General features: G+C 36.4%; 1 protein-coding gene across 7 annotated transcripts in view; it reads right to left on the bottom strand.

Moving 5' to 3' along the window:
- The window catches only part of LOC121877978 (probable nuclear transport factor 2), a 59,965-nt gene extending 36,626 nt beyond the window's left edge, over positions 1-23,339 (bottom strand). For 6 of the 7 annotated variants that reach the window (XR_006091070.1, XR_006091071.1, XR_006091068.1 and 3 more), the window contains exons 1-3: positions 23,095-23,339; positions 12,548-12,619; positions 1,655-1,753 (exon numbers count right to left, since the gene is read on the bottom strand). Coding sequence is in view for 3 of the 7 variants with exons in the window: in XM_042383940.1 (XP_042239874.1) it covers positions 1,655-1,753; positions 12,548-12,619; positions 23,095-23,205 (282 nt within the window). In the remaining 4 variants the exon portion in view is untranslated. The remainder of the gene's footprint in view (positions 1-1,654; positions 1,754-12,547; positions 12,620-23,094) is intronic. The other variant, XM_042383941.1, reaches the window with a different exon arrangement.
- Positions 23,340-23,970: the final 631 nt, after the last annotated feature.

The raw sequence follows: 23,970 nt of genomic DNA, 5'->3' as shown, positions 1-23,970 counted from the left end.
TAGAGGAATGAGTGTCCATAGATCAGTGTATCACCCTTACAGATTAGTTTACTCAGGGATTAGAACAAAAGAGCTTTGTCAATGAAGGATAGGTAATGTCGGTGTAGCTATAAGATTCAAGAACTGTTATAAAAGAGATGACAAAGCACATTCATCAAACAACAATGAATAACATTTTCAAGAAATAATCAGCTGGCTGTCTCCCCCATCAACATTTACTGCAGGATGAACTCACTAAACATTTTTTTGAGTGTCTTATTTTTTACTGTGGTTTATAATCAGCCATTAAAATATTATACAAAGCTGATTTCTTGCTACTTGACACAGCCACAAACCAACCAGTGACCAAATGACAGTTCTGTATTATGTAAGGTATGCAGAACAATATATCCTGTCCCCTAAAATGAGGCATTTGGGTTTGTTTTGATGTATTTTTAGGCATAATGTCTTAATTTGTGCAGTAGTGCATGCCAGTCAATAAAATAATAAAGGTATCATATACATATACAGTAGTTTCCCAATAAATGATGCTTGTTTCCTTTGAAGCAAAATATAGGGGAGATAATTATTTTAAGAAGTTTCTTTTTCAGAGATATGCTTGTACAGTCAGTGCTTGGCCTTTCATCCTAAAATCAGAAAAACCTTTGGTTCCAAGGATTTTGGTTTTATGGATGAGCACCTATACTTCTTCATCTAATGCCCTCCAAAAACTGTTCATTTCATCCTTCCTATTATTACATGGGGTATAATAAAAATCACACACATCACTAGCTCAACCCATTCTGAATTAAGAATGAACTAATAACACATATAACTAACAACCCATTTCAATCTAAGAATGATTTTCAATAATTTACAAACTTCCATCTAAACATTCTTTCACACCATTCTTTCATTGTTACAATCCTTCACCCACCTCTCTAACCATTCACCTAATTCCAAGTAAAAACCTCACAACCCTACTTTCTTATTTAACATATCACATTCACGCCTCTTACATCCCAAACTCCTATATTTATCACAGGCTGAGACTTCTAAAGGTGGGGCCGAGATTCAATCATGTCTGAGCATCTTGATCCCTACTATGCAGATATACATGTTGAGGAAGAGAACCTCAACCTCCCCCTTTGGATGGCTCTCGAAACCCTCAAAGCTACCAGTTTATGCAGAACCAATTCACAAATAGCCCAAGCTTATGTTACATCCCAACATAGCTAGGGTTTCAAGGCCAATAAAAACAGTGGGAAGCAGAGATTGGAAACTATATTAAAAGGTAAAGAAAAAATAAAATAAAATAGAAAGAAAAAGATTTCAGCATACCAATCCTGCCATGTGGGCAGGAATCTTGAATGTGCTGCATCAACAGTTTTAGAACTTTTTGGTTTTATAAGCATAGATTCCAACATTCTACTGCACTTGAAGAAAATAAAATGTCAACTACACTACAAAATCTGCACTAAAAGGTATGTGGACTCATTCAAGATGCTTAATTCTTCATTTTTGAACATATCACATTTCCATGATTTGTACAGTAGAAAATTCCAAAACTTTCCAGAAAAGGAATTCTTATCCTGTTTACCATTAGAATATTTCAATAATGTAGTCATAATACAGTACTGGAACGAACAAGTTAATTTTATTAATCAAGTCTCACCTTAAGTTGCCCAAGAATGTTAATTAAAACACCTCCATCAAAGGTGGGCTGGCAATCCACAGTTGTGATAGCTCGAGCAATTTTGGTGAATGTCAAATTCTGCAACAGAAATTTTAGGAAATGTTACCATGTAGATAATGAGTACAGTACCTGCATAACAAACTTCATAGTAATGCAATTTAGGATACATGCATGCATGCATGTATGTATGTATATATGTATGTATGTATATATGTATATATGTATATATATATATATATATATATATATATATATATATATATATATATATATATATATATATATATATATATATGTATATATATATATATATATATATATATATATATATATATATATATATATATATATATATATATATATATATATATATATATATATATATATATATATATATATATATATATATATATATATATATATATATATATATATACACAGTCGGCCCTTAACATACGCGGGTTTAGCATACACGGATTTGCAAATACGCAGATTGCCCCGCCTAGGAATATTCGGTACATTGAAGTAATTGAAGTACATTCAAATCGCGCACCATTCAACTCGGGCGCGGTACCTCTCACGGGACACCGCCCGCTCCCGCAACCTCACACACACACACATAGCTCTCCCTCACTCAGTCAGTCAGTCTCGCTGTAACCACGCTTGTGTTGACACCAGCATTGTAGTTGCAAAAATATTACATTTCCGTGAATGTATTATATCAAGCACAGTATGAATAGAATATCACTAATATAAGAGTATTTTAACCGAAAACTACTAAAAAAAACGAGTAACATATCTTGAACATCGGAAGGTTAGGTAAAGTCTTTTGTTTTCATGTAGTTTATCCTAATTTACATTGAAATGCATTACGTTTCAGCAAAACTACTATTTATTTCTGAGAAGATGGAAATGTAATATTTTGCTGAAATGACGTACGTATTACAGTGGAAAGTGACGAAAGCAATGACTCGCTTTCTTTCGTTCAAAAGATGTTACCGTAATCGCTTTTCGAATGGTTTTCAGTTAAAAAACTGTTGTATTACAATAATATTATCCTAATTCACTTGTGATGCAACATTTTTAACTGAACACCATTCGAAAAGCGATTACGGTAACATCTTTTGAACGAAAGAAAGCGAGTCATTGTTTTCGTCACGATTTTATCCCACTTTCCACTGTAATACGTACGTCATTTCAGCAAAAATATTACATTTCCGTGAATGTAGTATATCAAGCACAGTATGAATAGAATATCATTGTAATATAACAGTATTTTAACCGAAAACTATTAAAAAAACGAGTAACATCTCTTGAACATTGGAAGGTTAGGTAAAGTCTTTTGTTTTCGTCATGTATTTTATCCTATTTTACATTGAAATACATCACGTTTCAGCAAAACTACTATTTATTTCTGAGAATATATTCATTCAGGCACAGTTTGGGTAAAATATACATGTGCTGTAACATTTTTTTAATTGAAAACGATTCGAAAAACACGTACCCTCTAGCCCTGTTCAAGGAGAAGACTGGGAGGAGCTGTTTGGTGCTTAAGACGATGACAAGGAAAATGATTTGGATGGATTTTAATGAAAATATTCAGAAAAACCCTGGCACTGTCAAGGAAAGTGGCTGCTGAAGGCTTCCAGGACATGGCAGAGGACGAGATTAGGGAGCTAATTCAAGAGCACGACAGTGAGCTGACTGAGGAGGATCTACAGGAGTTAGTAGACTCAGGCAATGAAGAGGAAGCGAAAGGGAAAGAGGATGAGGAAGAGGAAGAGCACCAAGAAATAACATTGGAGAAGTTGGGGGAGATGACCAGGAATATTGAGGCACTGAAAAACCTGGCCTATAGTATGGACCCCTCCATGGTGATTGCCCTGAAATTCATGCGAGGGATGGAAGACGTTTTTGCTCCATACAAAAACATCATGGAAGAAATGAAAAGAAAGAGACGACAACTCCCCATCACCATGTTCTTTGATCACCGAAGGAGAGATTTAACACCATCAATCACTGGTGGCAGTGAGGAAGCAGCTGAATTCACCGTCGCCCCCACTTCACCACCCGTTATAGAATTGAGTGACGATGAGCCCGATGACCCCCGTCCTGTCGCCGAGGATAGGTAATGTACAGTAAAGCGAAATTTTTATCTCTTTTTTTTAATAGCTTTTCTTGCCATGTTTATTGTTTGTAAAAATGCACAGCACAGTACAGTTCAGTACTGTACATAGGAAGTGGAGGTGCAGTTATTCACAAAACATTTGTGTTTGTTGTCGGCAGTAGTGACGGTGAGGAGGCGGAGGAGGGAGCGAGCTGGGAGGAGTGGTGACCTTGGACGCAGGAGCAGGGACAAGTGGAGATGCCAGCCAGTACATTACGGGGCAGGGCGGGGCAGGGATGGGAGGAAGGGTAATGAGGGTGAGGTGAGGATTAGGACAGGGAGGAGGATGTAGGTTAAAAAACATGTTAAGTTATAACAGTTAGTACAGACACCGCTTTCATAACTGAAACAATTTCTACGTTCAACACTGACCAACAATCAAACTGCACTTGGGCTACTGAGAATGTCACAGATCGCGGGGGACACTGAGAAATCACGTTAAGCACTGAACATATTTCTAGAAAAAATTCGCGCATACCACGACGAGAGACATTTACTTGAGCTGTAATGGTGACACACTAGGACACTTTTCACGCTACGACACAGGAATTACTTATTACACAATTGTAGACAATACTTAGACTGAATCAAATGAAGGATGAGACGAGCCAGGTGTTATGGCTAACCGAGGGCAGGCGTGAGTTTACGTTAAGTTCGCTGCTACCATTATAATAACTAAGCGAGGAAGGCGTGGATTAACGTATATAGTTCGCTGTCACCTATAACAAGACGAATCTTGCAAGAAGAATATTTATATATATAGGTTGAATATTTAGTAAGAGAGTAATAGAGAGGAAGATTTTGGTAGCGTGGCCGTGATAGTTATTTACACTTATCGTATCTTATACGTCAATACACTTCTATTACGTCTTAAGGGCGACTTCTCAAACACCGCTTTGTTACAACTCTCTATTAATTACGAACATGACATGGACACATTAATAACACCTTCTATTGAAGTTACTAGGACATTATATTTACGTTACTAAGACATCATATTACGTTACTAGACACTCTGATTCTCGGACACGAACATGAAATGAATACACTTCCCACGTAAGTAACTCATCCCACGGAAAGCTCTGACAAACACTCACGTGACCTAGGGGAGGCCTAGCAGGTAGTCCTGGGTTGTCTCTATGGGAGACTGCTTAGCTGGGCGCCGGAGGAAAGTCTCGGTCCTGACCGGAGGCGACTGGAGGAGGCTTGCCTCCGGCCCCTGACTTCTCTCGAGCAGGACTCGGTGGTGTAGTAGCTGGCCCTTCCTCCTTACAAGACACACTGTCTCTCTCTGACTCTCTGTCTATGTCTCCGGGTATCTCTCTCGTCTCTCTCTGAGGGAGGACTAGGGCATCCTATATATTGGGCGGCGAGCCGTCAGGTTGAGCTGGTCGGGGGGGGGAGGGTCTCCTTACATTTGACCTGGCCAATGTGAGGTCAGGTCTGGACTTTTTCAGAGACTATAAGTTGTATCTTCTGGAGAAGTCATCAGGTGGGGCCGTGTGTATATTGGGAGAGAGCCGGCCGGTGCCCCCTTACATGTGTGACATGGGAGGGGAGCCTGGCTGATTTATAACCCTTGGTCAGCCGTGTGAGTTACCCTACACTTGACCTCCCTAATGTCGGGTCAAGAGGACTGTTTCTGAGATGTAAGCTGTGGTCTGACAACCCATCACTACAAGACCCTTGATATACCACAAGAAAACTCAAAATTACTTGGAAATAGGAAATCGTGATAACATATTCTATGCATTTCAATAAGATATATAGGATACGGATCAGCAGCCCCCCACCCCCCAAAAAATATATGTTAGTTTAGGTGTGAAAATGGATGTGTTAAGGTATTTTGAAAAGGGTGAACAAGCTGTGTACAGTATATAAATAGAGCCCAAGATTTTGTTTCACATCATTTCTAAAGTTCTCCTTTTTACTTTTTAAGAGTAACTAATTTATTCAAGGTAAATCTCAATGTTCAGCATAATTTCTGACATTTTCATATTATAATTTGTTTTGTTGAAGAAAATTTTTCAAAATGCTTCATCTGCACTAATTCTCAATGTTTCAGAGCTGACCCGAGGCAGTGAGGATAACTAGTAAAGAATTGTTATCACTCTTATTTTTTCAATCAAATAGCAAATTTAAAATACCTGGTACTGTACTTTGTTTGAAGTTATGTCTGAATTGAAGTACATGATTATTTATGTTAGAAATATGCCATAAAAATTCCCCTTAGTAACATTATCTCAATTAATAACATTAAACTTATGGTATTTTTGGTGTGGTAGCAGTGTGATTTCTTTCCAACATCACATGCTAATTCTGATTCTTGAATGATTCCTGCCAGCACTACAGTTACAATATTCAGATAATTTCTCATTTTCTTACCTTAAATTATTGTATCCTCTTGTAAACAGGACTTGAGGAATAGTTACAGGTGAGAAGTGAAATTATTGCTTGGTGGTAGCAAGGCAGCTCTCAGGATTTTGAAGGGGTATATTTAACTTTCTCATCAAAATTATAGCATGCCTTTTCTTCTTAACACCACCAGATGCAGCAGCATCTATTTTACTTTCCTGTTTCTTTTTGATCATAGTACTGTAGGATATAACAAAAAAGCCAGTCACAATACAAAATACCCTGTAATGTACACTGTAAACATAGCCAGCTTTGACTGTGTCCTGAGAGAAAGAGTGTGTGTGGGCTTACACCATGAAATAAAGGAGTTTGACAGCGCAACAGCAAAAAATTGGGAGTAATTTCGGGTACTGCAAAAGCAGCAAAATAAGGAAAGCAAAATAGTGAACTGTGAAATAATGCGGGTCTACTGTATTAAGGTTTTGCAAATACTGCTACTCTTTCCATTCCATCCAGTTGTGGATAGTTGAATGATTACAAAATACTGCAGTGATATATATAGGGATGATTATGTACAAACTCATTATAAAAACTACAGTATAAATGAATATCATCAATACTAACCTAGCCTCACCTGACTTAATTAGTACAGCATAATGCTATACTGTGTGTATATATGTATGTATGTATGTATGTATATATATATATATATATATATATATATATATATATATATATATATATATATATATATATATATATATATATATATATATATATATATATATATATATATTATATATATATATATATTATATATATATATATATTATATATATATATATATTATATATATATATATACACACACACATACAATATGCAAGTAAATCAATGTAGGTGCGTGTGATCCAAGTATATGCTGATAACCACAAGGAAACAAGAAAACACGAGGTTCCCAAGCGCTTTCGTGTAATTCACATCATCAGGGGTGAGTACAGACTAAGGAGAAATACTTGAGACGGCTAATATATACAGTAGAGGAGAGTGAGATCAGGTCCCTAGAGGAATGCAGGGGTCCACAATGATCAGGTCATAAGGCAGTGGCCCTTATTAATCTTCTTAATCCAAAGAAAACGACCATGTCATCTCTAAGCACAGCAGCAGTCAGTAGTCAGGTAATAGGGTAAGATGACCCAACCTACTCACCTGGTTACAAATCTTCTTAATCACAAAATTATCCAGTTTGTACATGCCATTACTCAAATTCATGTTGACAGATTCGGTATGTTTAATGAGACTGGATTCTATAATGTTCCTACTGACAATTGAATTACAAGGTAATAATGAGGAGGAATTATCCCAATCAATGCAATGCTTATTATCTCTCATATGAATGAACAGAGCATTGGATTCCTGGCCTGTTCTAACACTATATTTATGCTGTTTAAGTCTAGTTATAAGATCTTGACCCGTCTGGCCTAAGTAGAACATATTACATTCCTTGCAAGGAACCTTGTAAATGCAGCTGCCTGCATTGTTGGGGGAAGTTCTTAATTAACATTTGTTTTACAGTGCATGAGTTTATAAATGCCACATTAACGTTCCAGGCTTTCAGTTGTATAGGAATTTGAGAGAAATTTTTGTTAAATGGTAATACTAAGAGATTCTTATTGTCATGGGTGGGCTTAGGATTAGTTCTATAAAAAGATTTCTTAGTAATGTTAAGGCATTTGTCTATAAAAGACCTAGGGTACTTAAGGTTCAAACCAATATTATAGATATACAAGTATTTATATTCCTCATCAATGAATTCTGGACTGCCTATTCTTAGAGCACGTAAAAACATTGATGAAAATACTGACTGTTTGACTCTATTATGGTGGGCAGAATAATAATGAATGTATGAACACAAATAAGTAGATTTCCTATAAATACTGAACTTAAAGGTGTTACCTATTCTGTGGATCAGACAGTCTAGGAATGGTAATTTGCTGTCATTCTCTAATTCCACAGTGAATTTGATCAAGGGGGCTAAGTTGTTAAGTTGTGGTAGAAAAGCTCTTAGGTCCTCATTACATGGCCAAAGACATATTACATCATATACATATCTCAACCAGACTGCTGAAGGTGGTAAAATATTACTTAATAGTTTCTTCTCAAAGAATTCCATATACAGTATTACCCCGCTTTACGCGGTTTCACTTTCCGCGGTGCATCTACTCATATACGTGGGAAGCGGCACGGGCAGGATGCACACAAGGTCGCCCAGTCATCAAAACATTACCGAGTTCTTCACCCGCCACCCACCACAGCCGGCCTAAGTCAGTGATAGTGAGGATATGGACTTATATGGACTTTGAGGGGTTTGACAAAGAGGCCCTGCAACCCTCTGTGGTGGATAGTGATGCAATTGATACATGTGAGGGCCAATAATCTGCCCTCTGTCTTGGAACCAACCCCCCATCCCCGTGTGCCCAGCCATCTTTTCTACTTATGTAAGTGTTAAAAAAACTAATATTATTAATATTTCTCTTAATTATTAATTGTGAGTGCATACCATCATAAAATTAAGATGTAATTTTTACTACAACGTAGGTATTGTGTCTCAAAAAGTGGAGTTTGGGGATCGGGCCAGTCTCTATTGGAATTAATCCCATATGTTCTGTTGTTCCATTTACGCGGATTTCACTTTCCGCGGTACCCTGTGGGTTCAATTGACCACGTAAATCGGGGTACTACTGTAGTATAAGTTGCTTAATACTGGTGAAAGCGGATTACCCATTGCCATACCAAATTTGTTAGCATAGTATTCTCCATTGAATTCAAATTTACAATCCTTAATACATAGTTTGATGAGTTCGATGAAGTTATCTTTCGAGACGGGCAATGAAATATTATCCAGGGAATCTGTGAGGAACTCCAGTATATCATCAACTGGAACCTTTGTAAAGAGTGATGTTACATCAAAAATGACCAGTTTTAAATTATAACCAATGTTTAAGTTATTGAGTTTATCAACCAGATCCATATTATTCTTAATATTACTTAGAAATGTTGCCAACGAGGGGATTTAGTAAAGAAACTAACCATTTAGATAACTTATAAGAGATTGACCCAACTGATCTAATGATGGGTCTTGCTGGGTTATTAGGCTTGTGAGTCTTGATTAGACCGTACATGTATGGCAGTGGAGGGGACGTTGAAGTAAAATGTTTAATGAGATTAGCTTTACCTCTCAATAGAGACTTAAGTTTTTTGTTAAACTGAGTGTTAACTGTGTTGAGAGGATTATTTATGAGCTTAGAATATGTTGCAACATCACATAAAAGGTCATTCATTTTAGAAAAATAATCATCTTTGTTTAAAATCACTACTGGGTTGGCTTTATCTGCTTTAGTAACATGTAGATCTTATTTTTCTCATTAAACATACCAAATCTGTGAACATGAATTTGAGAAATGGCATGTACAAACTGGATAATTTTGTGATTAAGAAGATTTGTAACCAGGTGAGGGAGTTAGGTCATCTTACCCCATGACCTGGCTACAGACTGCTGCTGTGCTTAGAGATGGCATGGTCGATTTCTTTGGATTAAGAAGATTAGTAAGGGTCACTGCCTTATGACCAGAACATTGTGGACCCCTGCATTCCTCTAGGGACTTGATCTCACTCTCCTCTCCTGTATATATTAGCCTTCTCAAGTATTTCTCCTTAGTTTGTGTGTATATATATATATATATATATATATATATATATATATATATATATATATATATACAGGTGTCTCCAGTTTCAAACATAACACTAACGCCATTACAAGCATAACTCCAGCTGTGCTTGAACGTGTTCTTCAGCAGTGGAGGACACACAAAGAGTAACAGAATGGTAGTTGTAGAGCATATTATATAAATAAAAATGGATTTTCATATAAAATTTTCCTATGTATGGAAATTTATATATATATATATATATATATATATATATATATATATATATATATATATATATATATATATATATATATGTAATAGTATAACTCGGGAAATGCCGAGATATATAAAATCATCTGGGAAAATCTCAGCTTATCTGGCTACCTGCATCACCTACCACGCCTCTGTCACCTACAGAGCATGCAGTATGGTACAAATTATGGACTGGTACAGTTATGAGGGTGATAAAAGTTTGGTTCGATATTTTTTTCAAAGTTCGGTAAGGTACGAAGGTACGATTAATTTTTCGTACCTTTATTGAACCATTTCAAACCAAGCCACTCCCTTGAAATGTTGGATGGCCACGTGGCCAGGACAATTGCTTGGGCGATGCAGGTGTGCTCCAACCTTCAGGTCAGGTCAGATCCGGCGACACTTAGTGAGCCAGTGAGACCCACAAAATTACACTGCCCCAGGGGGGGATGCCCCTGCCAGCTGACACACGCATAATGACACATTCTCATTCCCGAGTCTGACGTCATACGATGCACAGTCAGTCAGGCTGACTCCTGCAGTGTTCAAGGCTTCTGTTTTTAAAGGTAAGAGCCACAAAAGTTTTCCTTTATTTATATATTCTGATCAGTGTAATAATGTCATAAACAGCAATAACAATAATAATAATGCTAATGAATAATAATAATACTTATCATGATCATTATTCTCATTAAGTTAAATGTGTAATTTAGCATTAGTATGTAAGAATATTAAATATTATTATGTTAAGAATAAAATACTAAAGTTAATAGTATAATTATTTTGTGTTTTGTTACACCTTAAATTGGCTACATTTTGTTTGGAGGTACGAAATCAGGTACGAAATAATGGTACAATATATTATCGTACCAGTACAGTACGAAGATATAATTGAGGTACAGTACAAAATTACGGTACTGTATTTTTCCTTTGGTACGAATTATGATAAATCAATCATACCATACCGAACTGCATGCTCTGCCTACCATGCCTCTGTGTCACCTACCATGCATCTGTCTCCTACTATGATGCTTTATTCATAGCCTGCAGTGCTGGTAAGTGTTACTTTTTTACATTTAGTAATTACTTGTACACATACAGTACATGGGTCAATAATTTTTATTGTTTTTTTTTTTGAAGGAGAGGGAAGTGCCTTGATAAGATAGAATTTGGGATAACTCTGCAAGGACAGTGACCCCTCGGTTAACGAACTCAATCCGTTCCAGAAGGTCGTTCGTTAACCGAAACCATTGTTTCAATGGGTTTTTGGGTAATTGGTTCCAGCTCACCGAAAATTTCCTAGATTCAACAAAAATGGTAGAAAAGTTCACTTACTTTGAGGTGTGTATGTAGAAGGCTCCTGGATGATGATGATGATGATGATGGGATTTAGAATGGGGGTGGAGGAGAAGGAAGAAGAGAAGGCATTGGGATGGAAGAGAAGTCACCCCATGGCGCCATTTCACCCATAAAATTTTAGCTCTCTTGGTGTAATTCAAGATTATTTTCTTTAAATCAACACTGCACTGCATTATATATTGTCAATATGTAAAATATATTTCAAAATGACCAATAATTTGCTTGGAAACACAGAAAAAAATCATTTAGTTGAAGAGGCTCAAGCAAGATGTTACTTCCAGTGAAAACAGAGAGACTAATGCCTGTTTGCTGTGTTAAGAGGCTGGATGCCGCGCATTAAACTAGTCACTTTACCTTCAATTATGTTCAATAATTGTTAAAATGACTAAAAAATTGAATATTAAACTTTTAAAATTATTGAATAGTATAAACTTCTTGATATTTACTAATATAGTAAGGAATTTAAGCCCTAGAACCGATTAATGTATTGGCGGACAAGCTGATTTGGATATTCAGAATCGATTAACCCGAATTTTGTTGTGAACAAAAATTTCGTTAACTTGGCGTTAGATAAGCGGTCACTGTGTATATATATATATATATATATATATATATATATATATATATATATATATATATATATATATATATATATATATATATATATACCTGTAGAGAGAGAGAGAGAGAGAGAGAGAGACTAATAATAAAAACACCACTTTCATCACCTTGGGTTTTTAATACCGTACACCTTTAATACTTGCCAATATTATTCATTCCCTTTATTTGTAATTCCTGCATTATCCCTCTAATATTTTTTACCCTTTTACTGCATCCATGACTCACAAATTTTACGTTTCTCTCAAACCTACTAATTATTTACAAATCATTCTGCTGTTGCTGCCCCAAAACATCTTAACTGTCAACCTTCCATACAGCATTTACTTCAGATCTACTGCTTCATAAACTTAAAGCAGATTGATGTACTGTGCAGTATATTCCTGAAACATTTTGATTATTTTCTCACCTTAATTTTTTCCAAAATCTGAGCTGCTCCTTGTACCTGAACTCCCTCAAATGACATTAACGAGAGCTCCGCCTGAAAAATGTTCACAATGTAAGTCTGGGGGTTGAAATCATAATGAGGTTCTCAATATAAAATTGGGAGAATAGGAATAAATCAGTAGATTACTAACTGGTATTGTACTTCTTTTAGAAAAAAAAAAGTAAGAAATTTCAATTTATGACTAGGAGGAAGAAACAATTGATCTGAGAGACCCTTACGTGTAAAATACCATCTGGCTTAGCTTGAGTTTGCCAAACAGCTTGGCATTTTAAAAGTATGAACTATACATGCATATACAGTTTTTGCTACAAGCATGTTTTTACTCACCAAATAAAAATTTCAATCTTACTTTCTCTAGAACCAGTGAGGCTTCAAGTCATTAGACCAAAATTCTGCACGAGATTCACACATTTGGAACCCCTTTGACCATAAACAAAAATTCTAAATTTCTAAAGACTTTTCATTTAATTTTCTGTCAATTAAAATTATCATCTAAGAGAGGAACAAAGAAAACCAGGTCACCCTCACTTATAAGAGAAAGACTGTAGTTTGATACAGTACAGTATTGTTTTCCATTTTATGACTGAGAGAACGAATTAAGAGACCATGATATGCTGACCATTAAAAGGCAGAGAGGGCACATTGTTTGCTGATTGGTAAATTATCTAAGCTACTAAGCAGCCAGAAAATGTTTTTGCTACAAAAGCCTTTATCAACAAATTGATTTGGGGTTGTAGAAATCCCAATTTGGACAACTGCTTGATTCAGGATCAGCAATAAACTTGGGGTTATGGAGTCAAGTACAGTACATACTCAATTTTTGTCAGCTCACACACTGAATACCCTCATTTGGCCAGAAATGAGGGACTGATTCTGAATACGTACTAAATTCACAATGGAGCTAATGAGGAGAAAAACTGAGACTATGCAAACTTAAGGCTTACAGGGTTTCCCCAGTAAAGTGAAACCAGACAGCTACAGCACAAAATGAGAGATCAGAGGCCACAGCTGTACAGAAAGCTTTGGAATACAATGACTTCTGATGCCCCACGATTCATATTTAAGCCACTGCCCAAATCACACCTCATTTCACAGGCATAAACCAGGTTTGCGATACCCACTAACTCCAGCCAACCTAAAAGGATATCCCAGGAAGTGAATGGAATCCAGTCCAAACTGCCTACAGGTATGCTGGAAAGTGGTTTTTACAATCAAGCTCTCGTATAGAACTTGGCATCCGTTCAGAAAGACCCATGAATTGGAAGCCCAATGTCAAATATGGAGGTGGAAAGGAGCTTCAAGTGTCATGCAACAAGCACCCCACTGGAAGTTTGCTTTCCTTATTAGAAGGAAGCACCTTGCAATCCCCTTTTGTCTAAGTAAAATTCTGGAAGCTACTGTCTAGAATTGAATTTCAGGAGCCAAACCCCCTACCAGGAAGATTCCTAACAAAATAGGAATGGTCAATAATTAATCCATTATTTGGAGTTTTGGTAAGCATAAATGACAGGGGTGTCATTACACTTGACCTATGAAAGAATACAGGGTACTTATGATTAACAAATTAACAAAAACCATTAATAAACTAAACTACCGGTACATCTGATTTTACCAGCAACTGGTTTGTTTCTGCTAAAATCTGATATACAGGTACAGTAGTTCATTGACAGTTTGTCAGTGTTCAGGCACCAATGGCATGAAGGCCATGGCATACTTGCCGCTTCTAAAGTATATAAAAAAAATACAATTCTTTTGCAGTTTTGAATCAGATACACTAAAATGCAAGTCCAGTAAAAGCAAAGAAATTTAAAGAACGTTTTGAGGCAAATGGGAATTCATTAACGTGCTTCATTTTAAGTTAGGTTAGGAGGTTAGGCACACTTTTGGTGTGAATACCATTAGTATGTTTGTTTTGTGGCGTACTGCACACATTAGTACTGGTCTATAATCTCTTATGATGCACATTACAGCTGTATAACAAACAAACTGACAGTTCTAAGGGAGTAGCGTCTAAGTTTCCTATGGTGTAGCACCACAGTAAATGGTAAGCACTTTGAAGGGGTAATTTGTATGCTGTATGTTGTTTTGTATGAATTATACCAGCGCCACGCACATATCTTAAGGGTGCTACTATAGTATGTGGTCTACTGAGCTGGAGTTGTGTCTACCATGATATTTTACACTGTATATACACCTAACCTAACGTAGGTTAAGCTAAGTCAGGTTAGGTTAAGATATACTGTATTAGATTAAATTAGGTTAGATAGTAGGCAGCTATCAAACAGGGAGGTACTGTACTACCACTTGGGAAGATATTGGAAGCGTAATGTATTGTCTAATGGTAAACCCTGCTGCCATTTGGCATCACAAGAATTGTGACCAAGTCCCAGGTTGCTGATCTGACTTTTTGCCTCATTTAAACACAATTGCAGGGTTTCAATTGTTTTTCTTGCTATTGACAACAGAACATACATACTGTATATCGTTTCTCACTCTTGACTTTTTTTTTAATTTTTGTATTTACAGTATTTATGGTCACTATTGTTTTTATATGTGGGTCAGTGACCTGTGCCTAGGTGGGCAAACTCTCTGTAAAAAAAAAAAAAAATTATTTGGGGTTAATAAACGCTACAGTGTAAATATCCCGGTACACCAACTCCAGCTCGGTAGATCGCATCGACTCGGTAGACCACATACTAGAGTAGCACCATCTTAAGTCTGTATATAGATAGTACAGTATGAAGGGAGGATTCAAGGTACCTATACAGTATGATGGCTGGGAAGGCCCAATTGGTACAGTACATAATAGTGTAATACCTGTACTGTGAATAAGTGTAACCGTGTCTGATGGTTCTGGTATTTACATCTGTGTAAGATTAATAAACACAGCTACAGTATCTCATGGGACAGATGAACATATACAAAGTACAATGAACTGAGAAAATTATAAGAATATCAGACCTTTGTGAAGTGTTGGGGTTGACCAATAAACTATGGTATTGTAAGGGGAAAATATCTAATTTTCGTATGGGTGAGGTTAATACACATAGTTACCTCATTTGACAGATAGCCATGGATCACGACATGATTTGAGAATCGTATAAAAGAGGGAAACAATTGCAAGGTGTTGGGGGATGGCGCATACAAGGGAATAAAGTGAAGTGGATACACCATACCAAGCCAAAAGCCGAAGGCTTCTGTCCATTCTGGCACCTAAAACCACATGTCCTTCAGTTTTGAGGTAATGAGGTGTGCAAAGGAATCTACCAGAGCCTTACAACTCATACACTGATTGTTTTATGTAATTTAGAATTAAGATATGTAATTATAAGGCATGAGATCACAATACCTAAGAAACTGTATGTGTGGGTGCCAGAATAAAGACTGATTTGTAAGCATTGGCACCCGTAGGCCTAGGTCAAGGCACTGACATGGGCGTACGGTCTCAGTAACACAGGATTCTTCGTACAGACAGGTCAGTGCCAGTCGGGGTTAGGCCAGAGTACTTAAAGAGGCATATTTAGTTTTATATACAGTTCAAAGACTTGCATAATGTTATAGCTGACATAGTAAGTTATTAAATATTTTTTTTATTTTTGTGGGATTGTACAAAGGCCAATAGGGCCAGTAAACATAATTGTACTGTACTGCATTTGTTTATGCTCGGTAATGCGGAACTCTTCATATGGACAGGTACAAGCCGTGTGAGCCTGTGTAAATGGGTGAGCAGTAAAGACCATGGAGGGAGATGTGATATCAGAGGGAATGCCAGGCTCAGAAACCACTGTTGTGTGTGAGGAGCCCAGCGGGTGTCGTGGGTAATGCCCGTGGCCACTTTGCAACCTCCCCTAAGGATTTCTGGGTATCTCACATTTTCAGTACCCTGGGTGTGAAGATGTGTTGCTGTCGCTACTTTTAGTGACCTAATGATAAAGGATGCAGGTATAGTCCTGGTATGATTGACTGTTAAGTATCTCATCTACCTTGCAAAAGTAGAAAGTGAGAAAGGTACCTGCTGTGTTTTAGCATGATGCTGAGTAAGCTACATTACCTGTATATATTATTTATTGTTCCTTTTATTTGGGTTAGGTTATATTGTGATTGAGTGACCTAAGTTGAGATGGTCAGTTATTTTTGTAAGATGAAGAAGGGACCTTGAGGATTTGAGGTCGGTGATTTTGGATGGTGAAATGGCCTTAATTGCTTGGGAACGTCAAATATTTTTGTATTGCGACTGAGAGTAGTAACATTAATATATCTAAATAAAGACCATTTATATTAATAAGCTCAGTCACAACTGCTAGATTTCTTTGCCAGCTACCAAAAGAAAAAAAAATTCTTGTTCTACACCATATATATACCAGGGGCAACTGTCTGGAGGACTGGTATCAGCAACCAAAGTTTAAGGAGTAGATTAAGTAAAAATTAGAAAGTAAGTAAAGTTAATTAAGTGACCAAAGGAAACCGCAGTATAGTGGCAGTCCATCCTGGTGGGATGTAGGCCTAGTCACATGGGTTTAAGATGTCATTCTCCGATAACAATATCAACATCTGACACTTAGTGTTTTAATCTCGTCCTTTCTCTCATCTTCAAAGCCCTGCCCACTTCTTTTTATTTAATCATTTCACCGCTTACCAGCTTACTCGCCATTTGGGCCAACAATAAAGGTCTTATTCTTTTAAATTACCTTCATAAACATAAGTAAAACATTTTTGAGTACAGTATTTTCCGATTGGGTACTCCACTAAATTTTTACCGACAGTAATTAAAGGCATTCTTACTTTGAGAAAATGACAAAAAGTGCATTTTATATAATACAGGTATCAAACCTTTTTCACCCAAGCAGAGGAAGACACCCAAACACAACTATACCATGCTTAGACTCTAAGAAAGGTTCGTTTTGCAAAAAGGCATTTTATTTTAGAAGAATAAAATACAAAATAACAGTACAGTACCTAGTAAAAAGTATATAAATTGCATTCCTCCAGCATATTTGTCTGTTTCTTAAGGCAAGAAAATGGTAAATATTTAGAAGTTGCCAACACCTACTTATATATGAGTCTTACATAGGAAAAGAGAAAAAAATAAAAAATAATGGTAGACCCTGCTGTCATATGGCATCACAAAAATTGTGACAAAGTCCCAGGTTGCTGATCTGACTTTCTGCCTCATTTACACACAATTGCAGGGTCTCAATTGTTTCTCTTACTATTGACAACACAACATACATATATTTTTTCTCACTTTTGATCCTTTTTTTAATTTTTGCATTTCTTTATTATTTTTATTATTATTATTATTATTATTATTATTAGTGCTGTTATTATCATTATTAATTTATTATTTTATTTTAAATTTTGTAGTTATTATAAATTTTAATTACTGTGAATTAATATTATTATTACCATATTTTCGCCCCCAGGCCCTGATGTGGGTCAGTGACCTGTGCCCGGATGGGCGAATCCCAGTAAAAAAAAAAAATAAAAAAAAAAATAACAATATTACTTGTTCAAAGAGGGCAGGGCCTTGAAGTAGAAGGAAAATGTAGGGTAAAATACTAAAAAAAACCCACTAAACAAACTTTTGAAAACCTGACCTAACGTTTGCCAACCCTTAAAATTCTAAAACTATAAAAAGTTGGGTTATTGTCATCTCGTACCCAAGACAACTCATACCCAAGGTAAATCATACTCAAAAAAGTTAACTTGTACCCATGCCAACTCGTACCCAAGATAACTCGCACCCAACTCAAAAGGTAACTTGCACCCAAATCAAGAGATAATCCATACCTATTAGTATATATACCATGCATAGGTAGCTGCTGTCACAGCGTTATTACAGCTTATTACGAACTATTCGGTGCAGCGAAGAATGACAAAAATGATTCCGGGACTTAGAAACCTTCCATATCAGGATAGGTTAAAGAAACTTAACTTGCATTCCCTAGAAAGACGAAGAGTGCAGGGAGATATGATAGAAGTATTTAAGTGGGTGAAAGGAATCAATAAAGGGGATATAGATAAAGTTCTTATAATATCCGAGCAGGATAGGACTCGGAGCAACGGATTCAAGCTGGATAAGTTTAGGTTTAGGAGGGAGATAGGAAGAAACTGGTTCACAAATAAGGTGGTGGACGAGTGGAACAAGCTTAGCAACTTTGTAGTAAGTGCGGGAACTCTGGAAAGTTTCAAAAGGAGGCTAGATAGATTCATGGATGATAGAGAGTGGTAGTAACTCTCGACAGGAGCTGCCATGCACAGGCCAACCGGCCTATTGCAGACTCCTTCTTTTCTTATGTTCTTAAGTGCCCCCCCCCCTCTCTAGTGATGGTCAGTACAAACTAATATGTTACACAAATTTACTTGTCAGTGGCCCAAGGTTAAAAATGCTTTGAAAGTATTTGAAGTAGATGTAGGATAGATGATTAGTGGGTCTCATATTATTGACCTGACTAGTTACGTCGCCCTTTCTTTTAAGCTCCTCTTATGTTTGCTGTGGTGGTGGCGTGTGGATTAGTGGATGTCATGTTTTTTACCTAACCTCATGATTTGTAAAGTCACCCTGTGTACATAAGCCTCTCTCAGTCCTTGTAATTCAGTTGTCTCGGAAGATGGCTTGAATAAAGACAAAATTTAAGGTGCTCCATTGTTTCCCTTTTTCCTGTGTGATTTCATCAAGATTTATCTTATCCACATTTTCAATATATATATATATATATATATATATATATATATATATATATATATATATATATATATATATATATATATATATATATATATATATATATATATATATATATATATATATATATATATATATATATATATATATATATGATAGTTCGTGTAATTCACATCTTCAGGGGTGAGTACAGACTAGAGAGAGTAATACAAATCAAGGTGTATATATACAGAGGAGGGTGAGACCAGGTCCACAATGGTCAGGTATTAGGTAATGACCCTACTAATCTTTAAATAGCACACAACGGTTGGTGGTCAGGTCAGATGGTCAAGTGACCCGGCCTTCTCACCTGATCACAAATCTTCTTAATTACAAAATTGTCCAGCTTGTACATGCCGTTACTCAAATTCATGTTGAATGCTTCGGTATGTTTAATAAGACTAGATTCTATGATGTTCCTACTATCAATTGAATTACATGGTAATATTGAGGAGGCATTATCCCAGTCAATGCAATGCTTGTTATCCCTCAAATGAACAAACAGAGCATTGGATTCCTGGCCTGTCCTAACACTGTATTTGTGTTGTTTAATTCTAGTTGCAAGATCTTTACCTGTCTGGCCTAAGTAAAACATATTACATTCCTTGCAAGGAACTTTATAAATGCACCCAATTGTGTTGTTGGGGGAATTCTTGATTAACATTTGTTTAACAGTGCATGAGTTTTTAAATGCCACATTGACGTTCCAGGTTTTTAGCTGTGCAGGAATGTGTGAGAAATTTTTGTGAAATGGTAATATTAAGATATTCTTATGGTCATGGGTGGGCTTGGGATCAGTTCTATAAAAAGTTTTCTTAGTAATGTTTAAGCATTTGTCTATGAAAGATCTAGGGTATTTAAGGTTTGAGCCAATATTATATATATATTTGTATTCCTCATCGATGAATTCCGGACTGCAAATTCTCAAGGCACGTAAAAACATTGTTGAAAATACTGACTGTTTGACTTTATTATGGTGGGCAGAATAATAATGAATGTATGAACACACATTAGTTGGTTTTCTATAAATACTGAACTTAAAAGTGTTACCTATTCTGTGTATCAGACAGTCTAGGAATGGCAATTTACAGTCTTGCTCTAATTCCACAGTGAATTTGATCGAGGGGGCTAAGTTGTTAAGTTGTGGCAGGAAAGCTTTTAGGTCCTCATTACATGGCCAGAGACATAATACATCATCAACATATCTAAACCAGACTGCTGAGGGTGGTAAAATATTACTTAATAGTTTCTTTTCAAAGAATTCCATATATAGGTTGCTTAATACAGGTGAGAGTGGATTACCCATTGCCATACCAAATTTTTGAGCATAATATTCCCCATTGAATTCGAATTTGCAATCCTTAATACATAGTTTGATGAGTTCGATGAAGTCGTCTTTCGAGACGGGCAGTGAAATGTTATCCAGGGAATCTATGAGGAACTCTAGTAAATCATCAACTGGGACCTTTGTAAAGAGTGACGTTACATCAAAGCTGACCAGTTTAAAATCATGATTAATGTGAAAGTTATTGAGTTTATCAACCAGATCCATATTATTCTTGATATTGGACAACAAGCATTGCATTGACTGGGATAATGCCTCCTCAATATTACCATGTAATTCAATTGATAGTAGGAACATCATAGAATCTAGTCTTATTAAACATACCGAAGCATTCAACATGAATTTGAGTAACGGCATGTACAAGCTGGACAATTTTGTAATTAAGAAGATTTGTGATCAGGTGAAAAGGCCGGGTCACTTGACCATCTGACCTGACCACCAACCGTTGTGTGCTATTTAAAGATTAGTAGGGTCATTACCTAATACCTGACCATTGTGGACCTGGTCTCACCCTCCTCTGTATATATACACCTTGATTTGTATTACTCTCTCTAGTCTGTACTCACCCCTGAAGATGTGAATTACACGAAAGCGCTTGGGAACTTCGCGTTTTCTTCTTTCCTTGTGGTACGATTTGCTTGAGTACGAGTTGTCCAGCACCGTAAAATGTTTACCTTACATTCAGGAGCCAGTGCATGCCTAGTACTTGCCAACAGTGTGTAACAGCGACGTGGCTGACGGCTCGAGCGGCCAACGAACCAATCAGAGGTGATGAGGATAAAAGTAAAAAAGTAAAAGTATTCATGTTTTTGGGGGTCCGACTAATTACCCAAATATACCCAAATGTAGCCGCAATGAAGTCAAATAATGGTCCTACATGAATAAATCGGACTGCCAATCACTTCTCGACTAGTATTTGGTGTCACAAAGTAAAAAAAAAATTGGAAAACTTTATTTAATCTGAGTTAATAGATCGCGTGCATGTACGGTACCTAACCTAACCTAACCTCGACTAGTATTTGGTGTCACGAAGTCACAAAATATTGGTTAACTTAATTTAATCTGAGTTAATAGATCGAGTGCATGTACCTAACCTACCCTAACACAACTCAGATTAAATTAAGTTTACCAATTTTTTGTGACTGTGACACCAAATAATAATCGAGAAGTGATTCACAGCCTGATTTACGCTTATAGGACCATCATTTTACTTCATTGCGACTACATTTGGGTAATTACTCGCTCCCTTGGTACAAGCACGCGATCTATTAACTCAGTTTAAATTAAGTTTTCCAATTTTTTGTGACTTTGTGACACCCAAATACTAGTCGAGAAGTGGTTGGCAGTCCGATTTATTCATGTAGGACCATTATTTGACTTAATGCGGCTACATTTGGGTAATTAATCGGACCGTGTTTTTGGTGTTTAGTAGATGATGACATTATTTTCGGTTTTTAGTATGTGTTGATGGTGTTTACAGTGCAGAGATGGGGAGGGATCCATAAACTCAAGAGATTCTTAACATTTTTATAAGTTATGAAACATTAGGTAAGGTTTTCAAAGGCTTGTTTGGTGTTCTTTTCAAGTATTTTACACTACATTTTCTCACTACTTCAAAACCCTGTCCACTTTGAACAACTAATATTGTGGGTTATTTTATCAGTTAATATATCTTGCTCCATATACAAGATTCAATATATAAGTAGGTGTTGGCAACTTCTAAATATTAACCAAGAAAGCTTCTACTTTAGCTATATGGAATAATTTCCTCATGCTGGTGCTAAGTATTACCAAAATACATACCGGACAATTCCAGAATCACCCAGGACAATTACAGAATTGGTGCATATTTTAGTTCTTATTTTGTCTGGGGTGATTCCAGAGTTGGTCAGATTCTCACATCGAGTGGTACATATACTGTGTATACAGTATACCAGAATATATTCTAACACATAATTTATATTAGAAGTTATGACATTTTGTTGCGGTCTTAAGTTTGCCACTTATTAAAAATTAGTTAAGCACGTGCTTCTACCTCCAATAATGCACATTTAAAACTCATGAGAGCCTGACCTTATAATTATTACAACCTCTACTGGACACAAAGATAAATGTAACAAATAAACCAAATTTACGATTATAGCATAAAGAATACAATTGTCCTTCCCAGCCTCAGTGTAGAGGACAGCCTGTTCCTCCACCTACCAGTCACCAAGTAAAAAAAACTCAGTTACTTGACCCCACAAACCAAACTTTGTAAGTTTTTTCAACAACTTATAATTTTTTGTGGTTTTCCGTCACGACGGAGACGCACACCTTCCCTAAATTGTTTGGAACTGACGTACCCTCACGCTGAAAAGCAGATCTACCTATCATGCTGTACAATGTGCACACGAGAATGATAGTTGACATTTGAAAAATTTCCTTCATTACACTCACGTGATAAAAGTTGACCAGCTTTTCCCTCCCATCTCTCTCGCCATCAAAGATAGCATAGTACTGCTTGACGAAGGTCTCTCCGATCTGCTGGAACTGCGGGTTCAAACTCATTTTTTTGGTGTGTTGCTGCCACGGTACTTGTGTGAAGGAAGAGTAAGAAAAAGAGAAGATGGGTGCAAGGAACAGGAGCCCGGGCGTTATGCCTGTCCTACAAGGTCTCGCTGGGGACTGTTTTGAACTTGTCCTGCGCATGCGCTAAACCTACACCACTTAGTATTATTTATATAGTTTTTCTGTGGTTCACACAACGTTCTGTACCACAAAATATTTTTTTAATGTTTTAGTATATACCAAAAATATCAAAAGATTATCCAAACTTGGGATCAGATACACGTATTTATCTAGAATCGAAGTTTCTATTTATAGTAATTTAAAATGGCGTTAACCGCTCACGCCGCCAAATTTGAATATACACAGCACACGTGTTCATGATTTTCAAAACTAAAAGTATATAATTGTATTATTAATTACTAGATAGATGCCAGTTCTTACTCAGTAACGTTAGCAAGAACATTTCGCAACATAGACCCACATTCATGGAGTACTGGTGTACAATAATGTTATTAATAATAATGGTGAATTACAGTAATTATGAAACAAATTCAAGTATTGTTATACCGAGCCATAATTTCGTATTATAATTTTGTAAACTAGGTGTTTTGGTTGTTTTCTGTCCCAAGCAGCAGTTATTTGGGCAAATTTAGGGAGATTTTTTTTGTATGTATTGATGTATTACTCATGTAAGATTATTCTAGAATGTATTGCATCATTTTTGTTATGTCTTACTTATTATTGAAATCTCGATCAGAGTAGAAC

The sequence above is a fragment of the Homarus americanus genome, unplaced genomic scaffold, assembly GCF_018991925.1.
Source record: "Homarus americanus isolate GMGI-L3 unplaced genomic scaffold, GMGI_Hamer_2.0 scaffold13464, whole genome shotgun sequence".
NCBI classification, from domain to species: domain Eukaryota; kingdom Metazoa; phylum Arthropoda; class Malacostraca; order Decapoda; family Nephropidae; genus Homarus; species Homarus americanus.
This window is presented reverse-complemented; position numbering and strand designations above follow the sequence as displayed.